Consider the following 16,287-nt stretch of genomic DNA (forward strand, 5'->3'; position numbering starts at 1 on the left):
TACAATACAAAAAACAAAAAAAACTAAAATCCAGTTGTCACTCATAATGTCAGTTGTGTTTGTACAACATAAAAATACCAAAGGGACTTTTATGACAAAGTTCTTCCTCGGGTTAAAGGTCATGCATGGAGAGAGTCACCACCGACCAAGCAGTGAGCTTATTTACATTTACATTTAAGCGACTTATTGCATTGCATATTGCAGTTTATGTTCTATCAGATCACACATTTGCTGGGAATTGAACCCATGTGCTTGTTGGTGCTTTTTTAAGCCATATGGTTTGTTGCATTGAATTATTTACTGCATGCTCTTGTGTTTGAATTTGAGTTCAGCTACAGTTTGTCTATTAACTGCTTTTGTGAAAAGGCATGTGTTAATTAGTTATGATGAATTGTTTGTCTTTGAAATTTTTGAAAATGCTGAAATCACCTAATATTTAGTGAAATTAAGATGAATGGAAGCATTTTGCTTTTTCAATACCTTTTATCTTGAAAATCAACCATACATTTACTTGTGCTGCACTAAAAATCCTTATTTTGCTCTTCTGGTCTTTTAAAAACAGTTTGTAAATCTCTTGTTATGCTATATTACCACCACATTTTGGATTCCCTCTTTTATTATCAGCTTGTTTTCTTTCAGTTAGCACAGGTTTTGTATTTCTTTTTGAAACGGATTGATTGTAGGCCTCATTGATTTGAGTTTATACACCTCAGTTTTCAAGAAAAAAGCATGGATAATTTGACACTGTTCTCTCAAAAACGTATTATTAAATTATTTTAAAGGGAAAAACATATTTAATTTGATGATCAAAGATTAGATTTAAGGGATAAAATTAGTGACTGCAGGGTAACTTTAACTTTTTTATTTCTCCAAATATATATATATATATATCAAGTTCATGAACAGTACACCAGCTCAGAGCTGGGCGCTCGGCCTTATCACAGCGGGATGCATGCGGTGTCAGATAGACATTAGGGATGGATAGAGAGGACGAGTCTGTTAAATAGGTCAGTAAAGCTATGATATATGACATATCACTCTCAACACATACAGTATAGGCCATGAGAAATGATATTGAGACCATGAAAAAAGTCATCTGTGTTGCTGATCAAGATGCTTGAAACACGTGTTGATGAGCATGTGTAACCTTGAGGAAGTGCTCTTGTTCTGCGGTAGCTACAGATCGCATGGCAGCATTTGACAAAAAAAGTAAGAGTGCTTTTGGAAATGGATCCATGCTAATAGGCCTACAGAAGATCCGGTTTCCTTGCCACCGTTAAGTTGCAAACGGATATTTTTGATCTGCATTGCAAGAAAGAGATGTTTAAAATGTTTATATCTGTTGTCAACATTTAGGAGTTCTCTAGCATATAGATGATTGGGTGCGCCTGGGGCAAGTTGTCACGTATTTCATGATTAGGTGCGACTGGGGCAAGTTGTCACATAGGCTATTGAAATACGTGACAGCTTGCCCCAGTCGCACCCAATCATCTATATGCTAGAGAACTCCTAAATGTTGACAACAGATTGTTGTTCAACTGTAAGTATAAGGCCAAATGTGCAGCTGCACAAAAGCTTGTTTTGTTTAAGTTTTGTATGTTGGTCAATAATAGGCTATAATTTAGAATGATCAAAATAATCAATAAAAGGGCGCCAGATTACAATTACAATTTCTTACAATCACAATTTCTGTTAGTCAAAATAATGGTTTGAACTATAGACATACATAAAAATACATTAAAAAAAAACAAAAATAATTTTTGAGTTTTTTAAAGAATACAGATATTTGAGTTATTTAAAGAAAATCAATGCATTGATTGGAAAACAAATATAAAACATCTTTCTTGAAAATAAAAATGAAGGTATTTTCTTTGAAACCGTACATTTATGCAAAATGCATGGTGAAGAGTAATGAAACACTATATGCGTCTCTGGCTCTAGTGTTTACACATTACACAAGACAAGAGTTCACGTTGTACCATGCATATAGGGTGTGTAGCCTATACATTAACACGAGAATATTAGCCGTGCTTTAATAATTAATAACCCTTCATCAATGATCTGTTGACCATCACTGCTGGATATTAAAGCCCAGCTGCAGATTCAGAATTGCAGTTTCTCAATACTGAGAGACACATACATGAAGACAAAGACTCATTATGTGGCACGTGGGTCCTTCACAAGAACACTGTGTTCTGTACATTTTGTTCTAGATGTCACGGAGCGAGAAGCGCGGACCGCGGCACGAAGCGCTCTGGCGCCATCTGGCGGTGAAGACGCGTGATTGAACGCGGCACGATACGAGCGTCCAAACAACTTATGGACACTGAACTTCAAGCCGCCCTTTAATGTCTAAATGACACGACAAAAAAATCCAAACAAATAATTTTAAAAGACCGAAAAACCAGCATTTATATTTTTAATTTATGCATTATTAATTTATCAAAATAAAGACAAAAGGAATGTACCCACTTAGCTGATGTAAGACATTAGTAGGCCTATTTTGTTATCTAATGCGATGACTTTCAGACATTTTAAGTGACTTAAGTGTCCAAGAACACCGAGGCTAGTTGTCACACTTTTTACTCCAGTGAATATTTTTGAATATAAATATAAGTGAATATAAATCTTTGAAAGTGTTTTTTTTTTTGTACAGACACAAACTCTAAAGCCTCTGCAATCAGCAGGGGTTTTTATTGTTTACTAAAATAAAAATTAAATTTTGTATAATTTAGTTTAAAGTTTTAATAATTTTGAGTTTTTGTCATTTCATGTCTTTCTAGTTTTATTTTTTATTAATTAGGTTTAGATTTAGTTATTTATTTTAGTACTTCAGCTTAAACTAAACAAATGAGAAATGTTGCCTTGGCACTAGCTGAAATAAGAAAAAAATAAAATAAGATTTTATATTTAATTAGTAATTTAATTAGTTCATGTTTATTTTATTTCAAATTTATTTTTAGTTAACAATAATAACCTGCTCTAAAATGGTCAGTGCAAAGGATTTAATGCATTTTAAATAATTATGTTGTTCAACTGTAAGTATAAGGCCAAATGTGCAGCTGCACAAAAGCTTGTTTTGTTTAAGTTTTGTATGTTGGTCAATAATAGGCTATAATTTAGAATGATCAAAATAATCAATAAAAGGGCGCCAGATTACAATTACAATTTCTTACAATCACAATTTCTGTTAGTCAAAATAATGGTTTGAACTATAGACATACATAAAAATACATTAAAAAAAACAAAAATAATTTTTGAGTTTTTTAAAGAATACAGATATTTGAGTTATTTAAGGAAAATCAATGCATTGATTGGAAAACAAATATAAAACATCTTTCTTATATAATTAAAAAAAAAAGTTAAATAATATCAATTTAATTTAAGTCTTAAGTCTGATACTATTGGCACATATAAATGTTTATAAAAATGTTTCTTATGCTAAAAGATGACAATTTGTAGTTGTCCCGAGTCTCCCCTACACATTCTAACCAGATAAACCAACTAAACTAGCTGGAGGGGTCTCACGGCGCAGGACTCGCTCACGGAGAGCAGAAGCGTCCGTAAAACAGAATGCTCTTGGTTGGATTGTGTCGGATGAAGAAGAGGAACGGATGGTCTGCGTTAAAGACCTGCGTGATCCTCAGACATCGGGTCATCATGACAGCACCGGTGGCTGCAGCCGCTTCGGTTCCTTCCTCGTTTACTTCAACAAAGGCTTTATGAATCACCTTCGACACCACCAGGTCATTGTTGGGCGACATGCCTGAAAGATTCACCTTCTTCCCATCAAAAACATCCTCTATTCCCATGCTGATCAGAAGACTCTTCATGTCATAGGTTTCCTCCATCTTAAATTTGGGCAGAGATACTTGAACTTCTTGTTGATGCATGACTTCAGGTCTCGTCCACTCCATGAGCTTCTCGTAGGTTAGTGCCTTTTCAAGCTGCATAAGAAAGTTATGTTAATGTGTGTTTTTAAAACCATATGAAACCATCATAAATACTAAGAACTTGGTGCATGTATTTGCCATTAAGAAATAATGAAACAACAATCCATATACACTCTTACAAATAAAGCTTCTTTGTTGGCATCTATGGTTCCATGAAGAACCTTTAACATCCATGGAACCTTTCTATTCCACAGAAGGTTCTTTAGATGTTCTTCACACGAAGAAAAAATGGTTCTTTTAAGAACTGTTCACTGAAAGGGGAGCCAAAAATAGTTCTATGGCTTCGCTGCAAACCCCCCTTTTGGGAAATTAATTTTTAATGAAGTATATATCTGCTGAATGAAGTATAATCTGTGCTGTCTCACCTTCTGAAGGCCAGTGGTTTCGTCTTCAATCTCTTTGGGAAGGATGATCAACATACTGAGATTCTTCCCGACATACGGCAGCTCCAGAACCTGACTGTTCATCTCTGGGATTAAAGCCAGAGGAAACTCTGCCTTCCGATTCATCATCTTCACTGGTTTAGTTTGAGTCTGTCAAGCATCAATTGAAACACGTCACAACTCCTCATATTTCATTTCAAATATTTTAATTGAACAAGAACATGAAATCTCACCTTGTTCAGCTTAAACTGTCCATCTCTACGCGTGATTGAACGCGACACGATACGACCGTTCCAAACAATTTATGGACACTGAACTTCAAGCCGCACTGTAATATGTCTAAATGACACGACAAAAAAATCCAAACATATAATTTTAAAAGACCGAAAAAACAGCATTTATATTTTTAATTTATGCATTTGTAATTTATTAATTTATCAAAATAAAGACAAAAGGAATGTACCCACTTAGCTGATGTCAGACATTAGTAGGCCTATTTTGTTATCTAATGCCATGACTTTGACATTTTAAGTGACTTAAGTGTCCAAGAACACCGGGGCTAGTTGTCACACTTTTTACTCCAGTGAATATTTTTGAATATAAGTGAATATAAATCTTTGAAAGTGTGTTTGCAAAGGAAATACTCTTATAGTATCTCAAAGATACTAAAATAACACTGTTCCAAACAACCAAGAAGGGTTTCACATTTCTACATTTTTATCATACGATGAGTCATAGATCAACTCAAGACAATTAAATGCATGAAAATGTTTTAAATTTAAATTGTTTTTAAGAGTGTGAAGTAACTTTAAAGGGGTCATATGATGCGATTTAAATTGTTCCTTTCTCTTTGGAGTGTTACAAGCTCTTGGTGCTATTAGATGAAAAACGAACTAAAATTAGAAATGTTGCCTATGCAACCCACTGAAATAAGTAAATAAGAATGAAAATCAGTTACTACTAAAATTACTTAAACATAAATATTTGAAAAAAAAAATTAGTAAATAAAAAGATAAATTTCAATAAATGCACATTGACCTTTTGTGACAACATGCCCCTACAGCATTGTGTTCCCCATTTTTTCCACACTATATGATCTATATGAAGTAGGATTTTGTTATAAGATTGTCAGATCAGTTTGAGAGATCTCTGATCTAAGTTTTGAGTTGATCTTTTGATATTTTGTTGCCTTTTTAATGGCTTTTCAGCAAAACATGACAAAAATTAAACTCAAAACAAAACATAAATTACATGAATTAATTGATAATAAATGTATGTGACAACTTGCCCCGACCCTTTTTTTCCCTAAAATTTGCTTAATTTAAACTGCCTATTGTATGATTTTCAGCAAAAAATTTTTAAGTAATGTTACAAAAAAAAAAAAAATTCTTGAAATGGTACAAATGTAAAAGACAACATACAAAACCAATTTGTCCACCTCCTCCAGTCCCGCTTCATAGTATTTTTTTGCGTCATTGAGGAATTTCTATAACATAGCAAATCGATTGAATTAGAGATCATTTCCAGAACGTTGCCATTTAATACCATAAGCAAACATTGAATTATTTGCTTTAAGTCTTACCTCAACAAACTGGTAGGATTGCTCTCCATAGAGGCGGTTGGCAAGACTCAACACATACGGCGCTCCTGGTTTCTTCAGTTCACTCATGAGCTTGTTGAAGCTGGAATGAATTTGTTCCTCAGTTTTTTGTCCAGGTGTGGGCTGAGCAGGAGATTTCTGTTTGCATAAATTATATAAAATTTTATCAGATGAACCTAGCTACAGGCTACATGCACCACTACGGCAAATACAGCTGTCATTGCAAGTCATGAGGTTAGTGTTTCATATAAATACTCATACTAAACCTTGAGTTCAGGAGGTAGCTCAAACTTCTGGGTTTGTTGCGTCATTGACGGTCCATGCTGACCCTTGACGCCGCAGGGCTTCTGGGCTTGTTGATGAGATGCTGGAGTCGCTGCATCGAGTTTTGGAGGACTGGTAAACCCCAGGACCTACACAGTATTATTATGGTAGAATTAAATCCTTTTAATTCATTTTCAAGTTGTTATACCCTGTGTGAGCAAAGCCATTACGTTTTAGTCCAGTGTGATAACATTAACTAGCATTTTTGGGAAAAAGAAATCATCTCTGGGACACAATTACTGTGAGGGTTAATAAAGATAATCTCACTGTTCTGATAACTTCAACATCTATTGTGAATCCATTTCTTAAATACCCTTTAGAAACTTTAAAATGCACTACAAACAATGATATTTCAAGGAAATGTCTCCTGCTGCAGAAAACATCCCCCAAACCATGACACTTCCTCCTCCACCTTTCACTGACTTCTTTACACACTCAGGCATCAAAATGTTTCCCATCAGACCCAAATAAATTAAACTTGCTCTCATCACTGAAGTGAACTTTGGATTCTTTCTGCTGATGAGAGGTTTGGTCACTGCAGAGTGCACTTTCAGTCCGACTTCTCTTAAACATCCCGAGACAGATCCATACCCTGTTCAGTGCTGAACAGGCGAGCAATTCCAGCTGCAGTGCTGAACCGATTCCCCATTGAGAGTCTCTGCATTATCCTGTACTCTCGTGCATTTGTCTTACGTGGATGACCAGCCTTTTTGGGGGACTTGAATGAATTAGTGCAATATTCTAGAAATCACAGATTTGGAATGACCAGCTTTTTGTGCAGTGGCTGAAAGGGTCGTCCCTTTGGCCTCCGTCAGGACTGTTGCAGGGTTTCAGTCACCGTAGAGCGGCGCGCCATCTCACAATCTCAGTGCAAATTAGAGGAATGCTGCCAGTTAAATAAGGTTTGTCAGATAATTAAGGAAATTAGCACCAGGTGCTAGATTAACACCAATAACTTGGAGGGTTCTGTAAGTGTTCTCTAATTTTGATCAGAGTTCTTTTTCAAATACCTCGTTTAAGTTTTTTGTACTGTGCTTTAGAATACTATTAATTTATGAAATATGCTTAAAAAACTGCCCTTCTACTCCCGATAACTTCAAATAGCACTAAGCAGTGGCCTTGAAATTTTGGAAATTGTAGATTGTTCTCTAATTGTGTATGTTCTGCTTACAAGTCAATGCTTAACAAATAATGCCCACTGAACATTAATCCATAACTGCAGCTTGGAAATATAGTGCATGTTTGGAATAATCTGCACAAGCTGCAACAGTGTGGTGCGAGTAAATAATAACCAGTGTTCATTTCTGGGTGAGCTGTTCCTTTAAAAAGCTTTTGTGCAAAAGGCTTATGTCACTTCCTGGTCTGATTCTCCTTCTGTCTCTATTCTCTTTCTCTCATGTCACTCTCTCTCTCAGTTAAAGTAGGTGCAGAAACTTGTGTGAGTGTAACCCCTCTCTCCCGGGTCCTCTCCGCCACACCTCGTTCTTGTTCCGAGTGGGTCTCCGGCATGGGAGGTGGACGCACTAACAAGGAGGCTAAAGACTGCAGCCTCTAGCGTCAGTCGCTAGTGCGTCTCTTGAGATCAGGGGAGTGAGGCCGGGTCACGGCACCAATGTAACCCCTCGCTCCCGGGTCCTCACTGCCACACCTTGTTCTTGTTCCAATGGGGTCTCGAACCCGGGTCTCCGGCATTGAGATCAGGGGAGTGAGGTTTTACCTGCACAGCACCTACTTGCTGGCCTCCGTTACATAAGATCACCTTAAACATCTGCGCCGCTGTGTTTCCTTTTGCTCCGAGCGACACCATGGCGAGAGCTGAAGAGATGCTGATCGGAGAGTAGAACACATTTCCTGATGTGTTTCCTCCGCTGATCTTCTTTAACAGGTTTAGAGAGAACTGTGTGTTTGCTGCAGATAAACGCTCCATTTTCACAAGCTGAGCAAGAAATAGCGGTTGTTTAATAACAGCAGATTTGAAGGTGGATGTATCTCGTTAGTTCTATGCACCTTTAACAAACAGAGTTCAGAAAAAGCATTACCTGGAATAATCAGAGGAAATGAAACAAGTATCCTTTCCTCCGCTGATCTTCTTGAACAGGTTTAGAGAGAACTGGGTGTTTGCTGCAGGCAAAGGCTCCATTTTCACAAGCTGAGCAAGAAAGAATAAAGTAAATAAAGTGACAATAATTCCAAAAAGAATTTGTCATTTCCTATAAACATCTTATTTTTGTCAAAAAAACATGGATGCTTTTTGTCTCACATTTCTAACATTAGAACAGTAGTTTAGTAGTTTGTAGCTGGGCCTATGTATAAAAGCAGAGGTGTAAAGGGTACCTGAAAACCATACTTGAGTATAAGTACAAATACCTTACAGTGAAAATTACTCCATTACAAGTCACCAATTCCAAAACAACTTGAGTAAAAGTCTTAGAGTATCTGATTTTAACAGTACTTAAGTATTTTACTTATACTAAATATAGGCTAAAAGATGCACTAGTAAAAGAGACATTCCAGTGAACACAAGAAAGAGTTGATTTGTGAGTACAGCAGTCAAGTTTATTTTCTAAAACCAAAATAAAACTGAACACCTCGAAATTGCAAAAAAAATAAAAATAAAATAATAATAAAATAAAATAAAATAAAAAATACAATATCCTTCAAAAAGGTCTCTTTAATTTAACGGATAAATAAAATAATGTTAAGTAAAATTAAAAAGTATTTTTGCACTGGATGTGCTGGTTTGGGCCTCATCGCAAGCTGCAGTCATGTCCTCATCTCATAAATAAAACACCTGTGATTCACAACTAAACTTTTTCTGTGTTCAAAATTTGCAAAATGTATATAATGAGCGAGTACATCATGAATTCATCTTCCAAACCGCGTTTTTGTCTTATTCCGAATCACTACGGTACACTTATAATAAGTACTTATATTTGAACTATTGTAGCCTAGTCGGGTCGTCACCGCTGCGGAGTAACACATACCTGCGTGAATCGCCAGAGACATAAACTTAGAGAAGTAGCTCCGGTTGGAATGTTCTTCCGCGGGATGTGTGCAGTTCTGTTTATTAACCGCTAGAACGCCAAAAGTTACATAGTGCTGCTTTAAGGAACTCGCATTGACGAAAAGTAGCCTTGTTGACAAGTTTGGGTGAGTAAGGGCAAAGCGCACAAGATCTAGTACGTTCAGCCCTGTAGTTGGCGATAACACTTCTTTTGTAGCAGAAATAAACTACTGCAGAAAAAGCTAAGGTGCCATGCAAAATGTAAGGTTTAATTGCAACACTCATTACACAACACATGTAGTGATGTAAAGAGCACATATGCTTATTCAAAAATGTAGTGAAGTAGTAAAAGTTGCTAATATCTTTGATCTTCTGTAAAACTACAGAGTATTCAAAAAGATACTCAAGTACAGTAATTAATTACATTTACTCAAATACTTAACACCAATGTATAAAAGTACTTCAAACAAACAGAGAAGTGAATTAAACGCTTTACCGAGAGTGTTCAGCAGAAGTGAAGAAGTTTCTTGTGTGTCGGAGATGAATGAATTCACATTGATTCTGATAAATGTTGCCTCGCCCTAAAGCTCAGCCTTCCTGTCAAACTACAGGCTTGCTAGAGCTGAATGTGGAGGGGAATGTGGGCGGCTGAAGTCGAGGGGAGCGGTGGAAAAGTGTTGTCAGGGTGGTGTTTCAACATCTGACAGGAGATCAGTGATCCGCATTAGCAAAGACAAACACTGATCAGCTGCTAGAGAATGTTCTCAGGGTTCTCTCAAAGTTATGAACAAAAATTCTTCCAGTAACGTTAATAGAATGTGCATTCAAAGTTATCTGGTCTTTAATAATGTTCTCAGAACGTTAGCACAAAAGCATTATTTATATATTGTTTATGGAATGTTTTTTTTTTCTGAAACATTTTAGCTGGGTGTTCATGATACAATTTTTAAATGTTACTAGTTGTTTCAGAATGTTTGGAGAACATTCAAACGTAACATTCCCATAACGTTTGCAATTTATTAAGATAAGATGGAATGTTCTCTTACTGTTTGCATAACCAAGAAAAACGTTTTTAAAACTTTGTTTCGAACATTCAGAGAACTTTCTAAAATAATGTTTTCATAGCTTAATGGGAACGTTGGCAAAATGTTCTTAGAATATATTTTGTCAGTTATTGTTTCTGTGGAAGCAATAGCTGTATCTTGTCTGTTCATTTTTAGTTCTGTAAAAAACATGTTTTATACAGATATCCCACTTTCATAGTGTAGGATTGTTCATGCATAATTAAACACATTAAAAATGTATTTTACTTTTTTAAAACCTTTTTTTTTAAATACATTTAAACATTTTTAGGATATTAGGATAAACAACTACAACACTGTAATATGATCAGTAAGTCATGGCAACTTGTTCAACAAGAAAATAAGTTGAGCAATTTCAACTGTTTTTTTAAGAAGTTATGTAAAGTTCAACTTGATTTTTGAAGTCGGTTTAATTTAATTTAAGTTACTTAAAGTTGAAAGTTGACCATACTTAAACATTTAAGGCAGCAACTAATCTGAAGTTTTTAAGTTGAAGTAGGTGCAATTTTTTTTTTACAGTCAACAACAACAACAATAATAAAAAGAAATAAAGTTTAATAAAAAAGTTGTTTGCAAATAGTCACACAATTTACAACTTTCTTATTTTTCAAACTTCTAACAACAAGCAAATGCTTATTATAAGCAAACAAATTATTTTGCATTTATTTATACTAAATTTAGCTAATTGAAGTAGCAGATTAAATGAATAACATTCCTTATAATAAGGCATGTCATAGGTGAAAAAGTATATTTTCAAAGCACAGTTGCTGAACAGAAATCGGACCAAAAACAAGCTGAAAAAGGACAACTACAAAATACATGACAGCATGTTTAGATCTGAATGTTGTAAGTCAAGGAGAGTTAAACTGTGTCGTCATCATGTCATTTCCCATCATGCTCGGAGGGGAGCAAGTCGGACAGCATTTGTAATCGCCATGAATTATTTGAATTTTGCTGTTCCTGAAATTGTTATGTAATAATTCATTTATAAAACATAAATAAACATATACCTGGTGGTCATTTCTGTGCATAATTGCATTCTCAAATGAGTCTTAGGTGATGATACACAGCGCAACTTTTTTCAGCAATGTTGCTTGGGCACTTTTTCATTGAGAGTGGGCAACAAATTTCTATCTAGATACTTTAGATCAGTCGTGGGCCCTGTGTCTCACCTGGTTGCCCGTTGACGGCAATGTTGCCCAGCAAAATTGCTCAAAAAGTTGCCCTGTGTATCATAGGCTTTAGTAATGTACGTTCTCTATGAAATATTTTCCTATTAGATCATGAAAGTGTGGCGATGTTCGTATTTGCTCTTATTCATATAGCCTACAGTCATACAACTCTGTCGGTCAGGCCGCCGTTGTACATGTGAATAATTGTGAAGTAACTTACCTACTTTAAAATAAAGCTCAAATAAGTCAGAACTGTGAGTCATTCTGGGTGTGACTGTATGAAGACACTAGTGCAAACACGCTTTCACCATCATACAGTAGGGCTGGTGTATTTGGTTTTGTGCCAAGTAGATTGTTTTCATTTGAAGTTAAAGAATGCCAGTTATGAATCTGCAAACCACAAGTTGCTCTTGCAAAAGATTTCAGGTTTGGCTTAGAGAGTTTCTTCCCACACGTGTTTAACACATTTCCAGTAGTTTTGCATTTGTTTGTGGAGATATACTGTATATATATATATAAAGATTGCACATAAAGTAACTTTATACTATATTTAAATGAATAAATGAATGAATGAATTCATTATATTTATACTGGAATATATAGTCACTATGGACAGTGTGTGTGTTTAATATCAGGTTGCTCCAGTTGCATTATTACTGTAATACTGTAAATCACTGTGGATAACAGCATCTGACTAATGACAGCTTGCTTTGTACGTTACTTATGTTTAATTACTAAATATAACTGAGCATTGCCTAAATTATATATATATAATATCTCAATTAATGTGTCTCTGATCATTTGCACTAATTATTTTGATTTATTATTTTTTGGTTATTTCTCCGTTTACAAATATGGTTATATATATATATACACACACACAAAAAAAAAGTTGTGAAATCACTTACCTGCTTTAAAATAAAGGTAAAATAAAAAATGCAGAATTGTGAGGGAGTGACTGTGTGAGGTTTGTGAATACATGATTTGGCCCTCAAGAGCTGGTGAAATCAGACTGTTGCGCTACCAAATATTTTGTTTTAAATTGAAGCCAAGATGTTCCTGTAAAATATTTCAGGTTTTGTTTGACTACACATTTGACTAATGAATTTGCAGTTGTTTTACAATTGTCTGTGGTTATTCATAAAAAAATAAAATAAAATAAAGATTGTACCAACATGTAGCCAATTAAATACATTGCCTGGCCAAAAAAAGTTGCTGGATTTAAATAAGGATTGAAATGCAACATCGACATGCAATGTCACAACATTTATTTCCATCAAGTTGCATTAATTTTTAGCCGAGATCTTGTATTGACAGTGGGAGTTGAACTGCTCTGTAAAGTTGAATCCAGCACATCCTCAAGACAGTGACTAACTCAAACATGAAAATGATTCCTCATGCTCCCTGAACCACTATTTCCCAATTTGAGCCTGATGAATCTTGACATTGTCATCCTGGAATATGGACATGGGTGCGTCTTCCAGCATTGTAGCTACTCACTACATCAGTAAGGCTTAAAAGAATTGTTGCCAAACACAAAACATGCCAGAAACATATTAGCCTATTGCATATTATTGCTTGCTTTTTAATTTCTTACTAAACATTAATGCACATTGTATTTAACATAGCCTGTATGCTATGTAGCCTACATCTAACAAAAATACCCAAATTTGTAAAGCAGCTGAGTATTAATAACAACATGCTTTTAAAAACTAGCAAATTAAATGCCTAAACACATGATCAAAGACACATATATTATATGATGCAATATCACTTAACATCACTTTTAGACAACAAATATTGACATGTAACATGTGGACAGAAAAGGTTCAAAGTTCAAAAGAGCTCTATCGCCATCTAGCGATGAAGGTGTTATTGAACATCATTCAGCATGATTTTAATACAGGCTCCGGGGCGTTACAATTCTTTTAAGCAGCTTTTATTTTATTAAGGGGCAAATTAAAAAATATTTAATTTTAAGGGGTTTGACAGAAAGAAAAAAAAATTGGAAATCCCTGCATTACACGGTTTGCAAAATTATTTAAATGACATTTGTGAATATAGTTCAAGCTAAATGGTATGACACACAGTAGGATTTTTATCAAGGAGAAAAAAGAAGAATTAGGGCGAATCAATTAATTGTGACCCTGGAGCACAAAAGCAGTCTTAAGTCGCATAACAAACCTTACATCTATGTATGGAAGCCCGTTTCCGCCAGGAAAGAAAAAAAAATCATGCCTTAAAAAGTCGAAACTATGACATACTTAAGTCATAATTACAAGATAAAAAATTGAAATTATGATTTACTAAATCGAAATTACGAGATTGAGATTTAAAAAGTCGAAATGATGACTTGCTGGCTCACTGATCTACACGACACACGATTATGGAAGGCCAGGTCTAATAATGTGAACACGTTAAGGAGTATTTTATATGGAATTTTAAACCTGGTTTGATGATATTATTGCCTTAATTAGCGGAACGGCATGGAATACTGAGCAAACCCACTCTTGAAAGGATTTTAAGCAAAGAATTGCATCACCCCACGTAAGTCACAACAGCTCAGTTCTCATCCAATGTCACTTCAGTTAAATCAATAATATTTCTGAATTATACCTCACAGGGTCACTGTCATCAGAGAATGGTAAACTTATATTTAAAGTGTTTTAAAGTATATTCTTTTTGCAGATTGACTGCAGTGTCATACAGCTTATGACAGATGACCAGCTGAAGGATTATCTGCCTTCCTATGGTGACCGACTGGCTGTTCATGGATACTGCAGGCGAAAAGAACACGATCCCAGTGGCCGAAAAGCTAAACTTTTTGATCGGCTGAGAACCAGGCTAGCGAGAAGCAAAGGTGACGCTGACAATGTATGTGAAAAAAAGTGTCAAAAAATGCTCAGAGTATGCGAAAAATTGAGATGGGATGGATGCATTTTCGAGAAGGGAAGTTTACTCAGGTACGAACAAAAAAAGGTGGGGGTACACGGAAAATTTGTGTGTCAAAGGACACTAGAAAAAAGGATCTACTTGAAAAAGCTGTCAATTTGTTTTTTCCTGATGAGAAAAGTTCCGAGGGAAACTTCACAGATTTTGTGGTTGATGTAACAGACTTTAAAGAGCAAGCAGTAGATGACCAGATTACAGTTGGAGAACTTTATGAGCAGACCGAATTACCAGTCTTGCGTTTTTACTTGACAACCAAGAAGAAAATCATCCCTAGTGACACACAGTCAGACACACAGTTCCACTTCAGCAGCGAAACAATTGTGCAGAGAGTGGAAAACATGCAAGATTCCTGGTCTCCCACACGTACCAGCCAATACCCTGTGTTGACTGAGAATGTAGAGCCAGAGCCTTGTTTATGTAGGCAGTAGCACTGTATTTGCAGCAGGCAGTGATGATGTTTTTTTGTCCGACTCCATAACTAGCGTGACTGATGTATCAAGTGTGATTGAGATTGATGCAGCCAGACAGCCAGAGGTGGACAATCTGGAGGATAGTGGCACTGTAACAGTCTCCACAGGGTACATCTCTGGGCTGGAAGACACTGCGCTTGATGACACCTTACCTCTTTTAGAGGAATCATATTCTGTTCCTTCTCCAATTGATAACTCACTGGAGCCGTTTGTTCAGAGTGAAAGGGTGAAGAAAATTCTTGTTATTCATCGCGGCCAGGCCCTTCAACAGCTTATTGCACATTTTTGTGACAAAAGTGTCTTGACAGATAACATCTATGAAAGTCATTCTTCCTGATGGACGGCTGGAAAATGCGGTTGATGAAGGGGGGTGGGGGGTTGAGGGATGTGCTTTCCGAGTTTTGGAATGACTTTTATGAGCAGTGCACTTTGGGAAATAGTTTTAAGGTCCCTTATCTATGACATGACTTTGGTCAACAAGAGTGGGAAAGCATTGGCCGAATCATTGCATTTGGTTGGCAAAAAGAGAAGTACCTGCCTGTAAAAATAGCACCTGTAATGCTGGAACAGGCAGCCCATGGATGTGTCACGACAAGTCTTGTGGACTGCTTTCTCAAGTATGTTACAGAATCAGACAGAGTGATCCTAGAATCATGCCGTACACATTTTGAAGATGTGGACAAAGAAGAGCTGTTTGAGGTCATGGATCATCATAACTGTCGAAGAGTCCCAACAGCAGATCTTATCAAGCAGCTCTTGGAGGAGATGGCACATCAGAAGCTGATTCAAGAACCTGCGTTTGTGATAAAGCAGTGGCATTATGTGCTTGCACCTATGAGAACTGAGCTCCAGGACATTGCAGCTGCCTATGATGAACTCCAACATACATCAAGAAAGGTCATGAAATCAATAGCTTACCCTGCTACGATGAATGAACAACAAAAGCAGACTGGCAGGTATCTAAGTAAATTTCTTAGAGAATCAGATAAACAACACCTGTCACCTTCCTTCGGTTTTGCACCGGGTCAGATTTGTTCCTTGGAAAGAACATCACCGTTAGCTTCACACAATTGGAAGGCTTTCAGAGAAGACCCATTGCACACACATGTGGCTGTTACCTGGAGCTGCCTGTGAATTATGATAACTACCCAGAGTTTCGCCATGAAATGAACAAAGTGTTAGAGAGCAACATATGGGTCATGGATATAGTCTAGTACACTTAGTATAGACTTACTATTTAGGAAGGAACTGAAGTTAAGCTTAAACAACATAATTGAGATCAAAGCCAGCTTTATTTATTTATTTTTCCCTCAAGTTGTGTTTTACATGTTCACATTTCCAAAGTTC

The 16,287-nt window shown here is 36.1% G+C and overlaps 1 protein-coding gene and 1 pseudogene across 1 annotated transcript; one reads left to right on the forward strand and one right to left on the reverse strand.

Moving 5' to 3' along the window:
• Positions 1-3,349: 3,349 nt before the first annotated feature.
• LOC107719312 (leukocyte elastase inhibitor-like) lies at positions 3,350-9,908 on the reverse strand. The gene is made up of 9 exons (XM_016526713.1): positions 9,761-9,908; positions 8,347-8,409; positions 8,020-8,133; positions 6,203-6,349; positions 5,919-6,074; positions 5,758-5,822; positions 4,570-4,594; positions 4,319-4,486; positions 3,350-3,947 (listed from the first exon to the last, which is right to left on the reverse strand). The coding sequence occupies exons 2-9, from the start codon at positions 8,398-8,400 to the stop codon at positions 3,543-3,545; spliced, it is 1,134 nt and encodes a 377-aa protein (XP_016382199.1). The 5' UTR covers positions 8,401-8,409; positions 9,761-9,908; the 3' UTR covers positions 3,350-3,542.
• Positions 9,909-13,381: 3,473 nt separating this feature from the next.
• On the forward strand, positions 13,382-16,223 carry LOC107719313 (uncharacterized; annotated as a pseudogene).
• The last annotated feature ends 64 nt before the right edge of the window (positions 16,224-16,287 follow it).

This window comes from Sinocyclocheilus rhinocerous, unplaced genomic scaffold, assembly GCF_001515625.1.
Source record: "Sinocyclocheilus rhinocerous isolate Xijiao unplaced genomic scaffold, SAMN03320098_v1.1 scaffold4558, whole genome shotgun sequence".
NCBI classification, from domain to species: Eukaryota; Metazoa; Chordata; class Actinopteri; order Cypriniformes; family Cyprinidae; genus Sinocyclocheilus; species Sinocyclocheilus rhinocerous.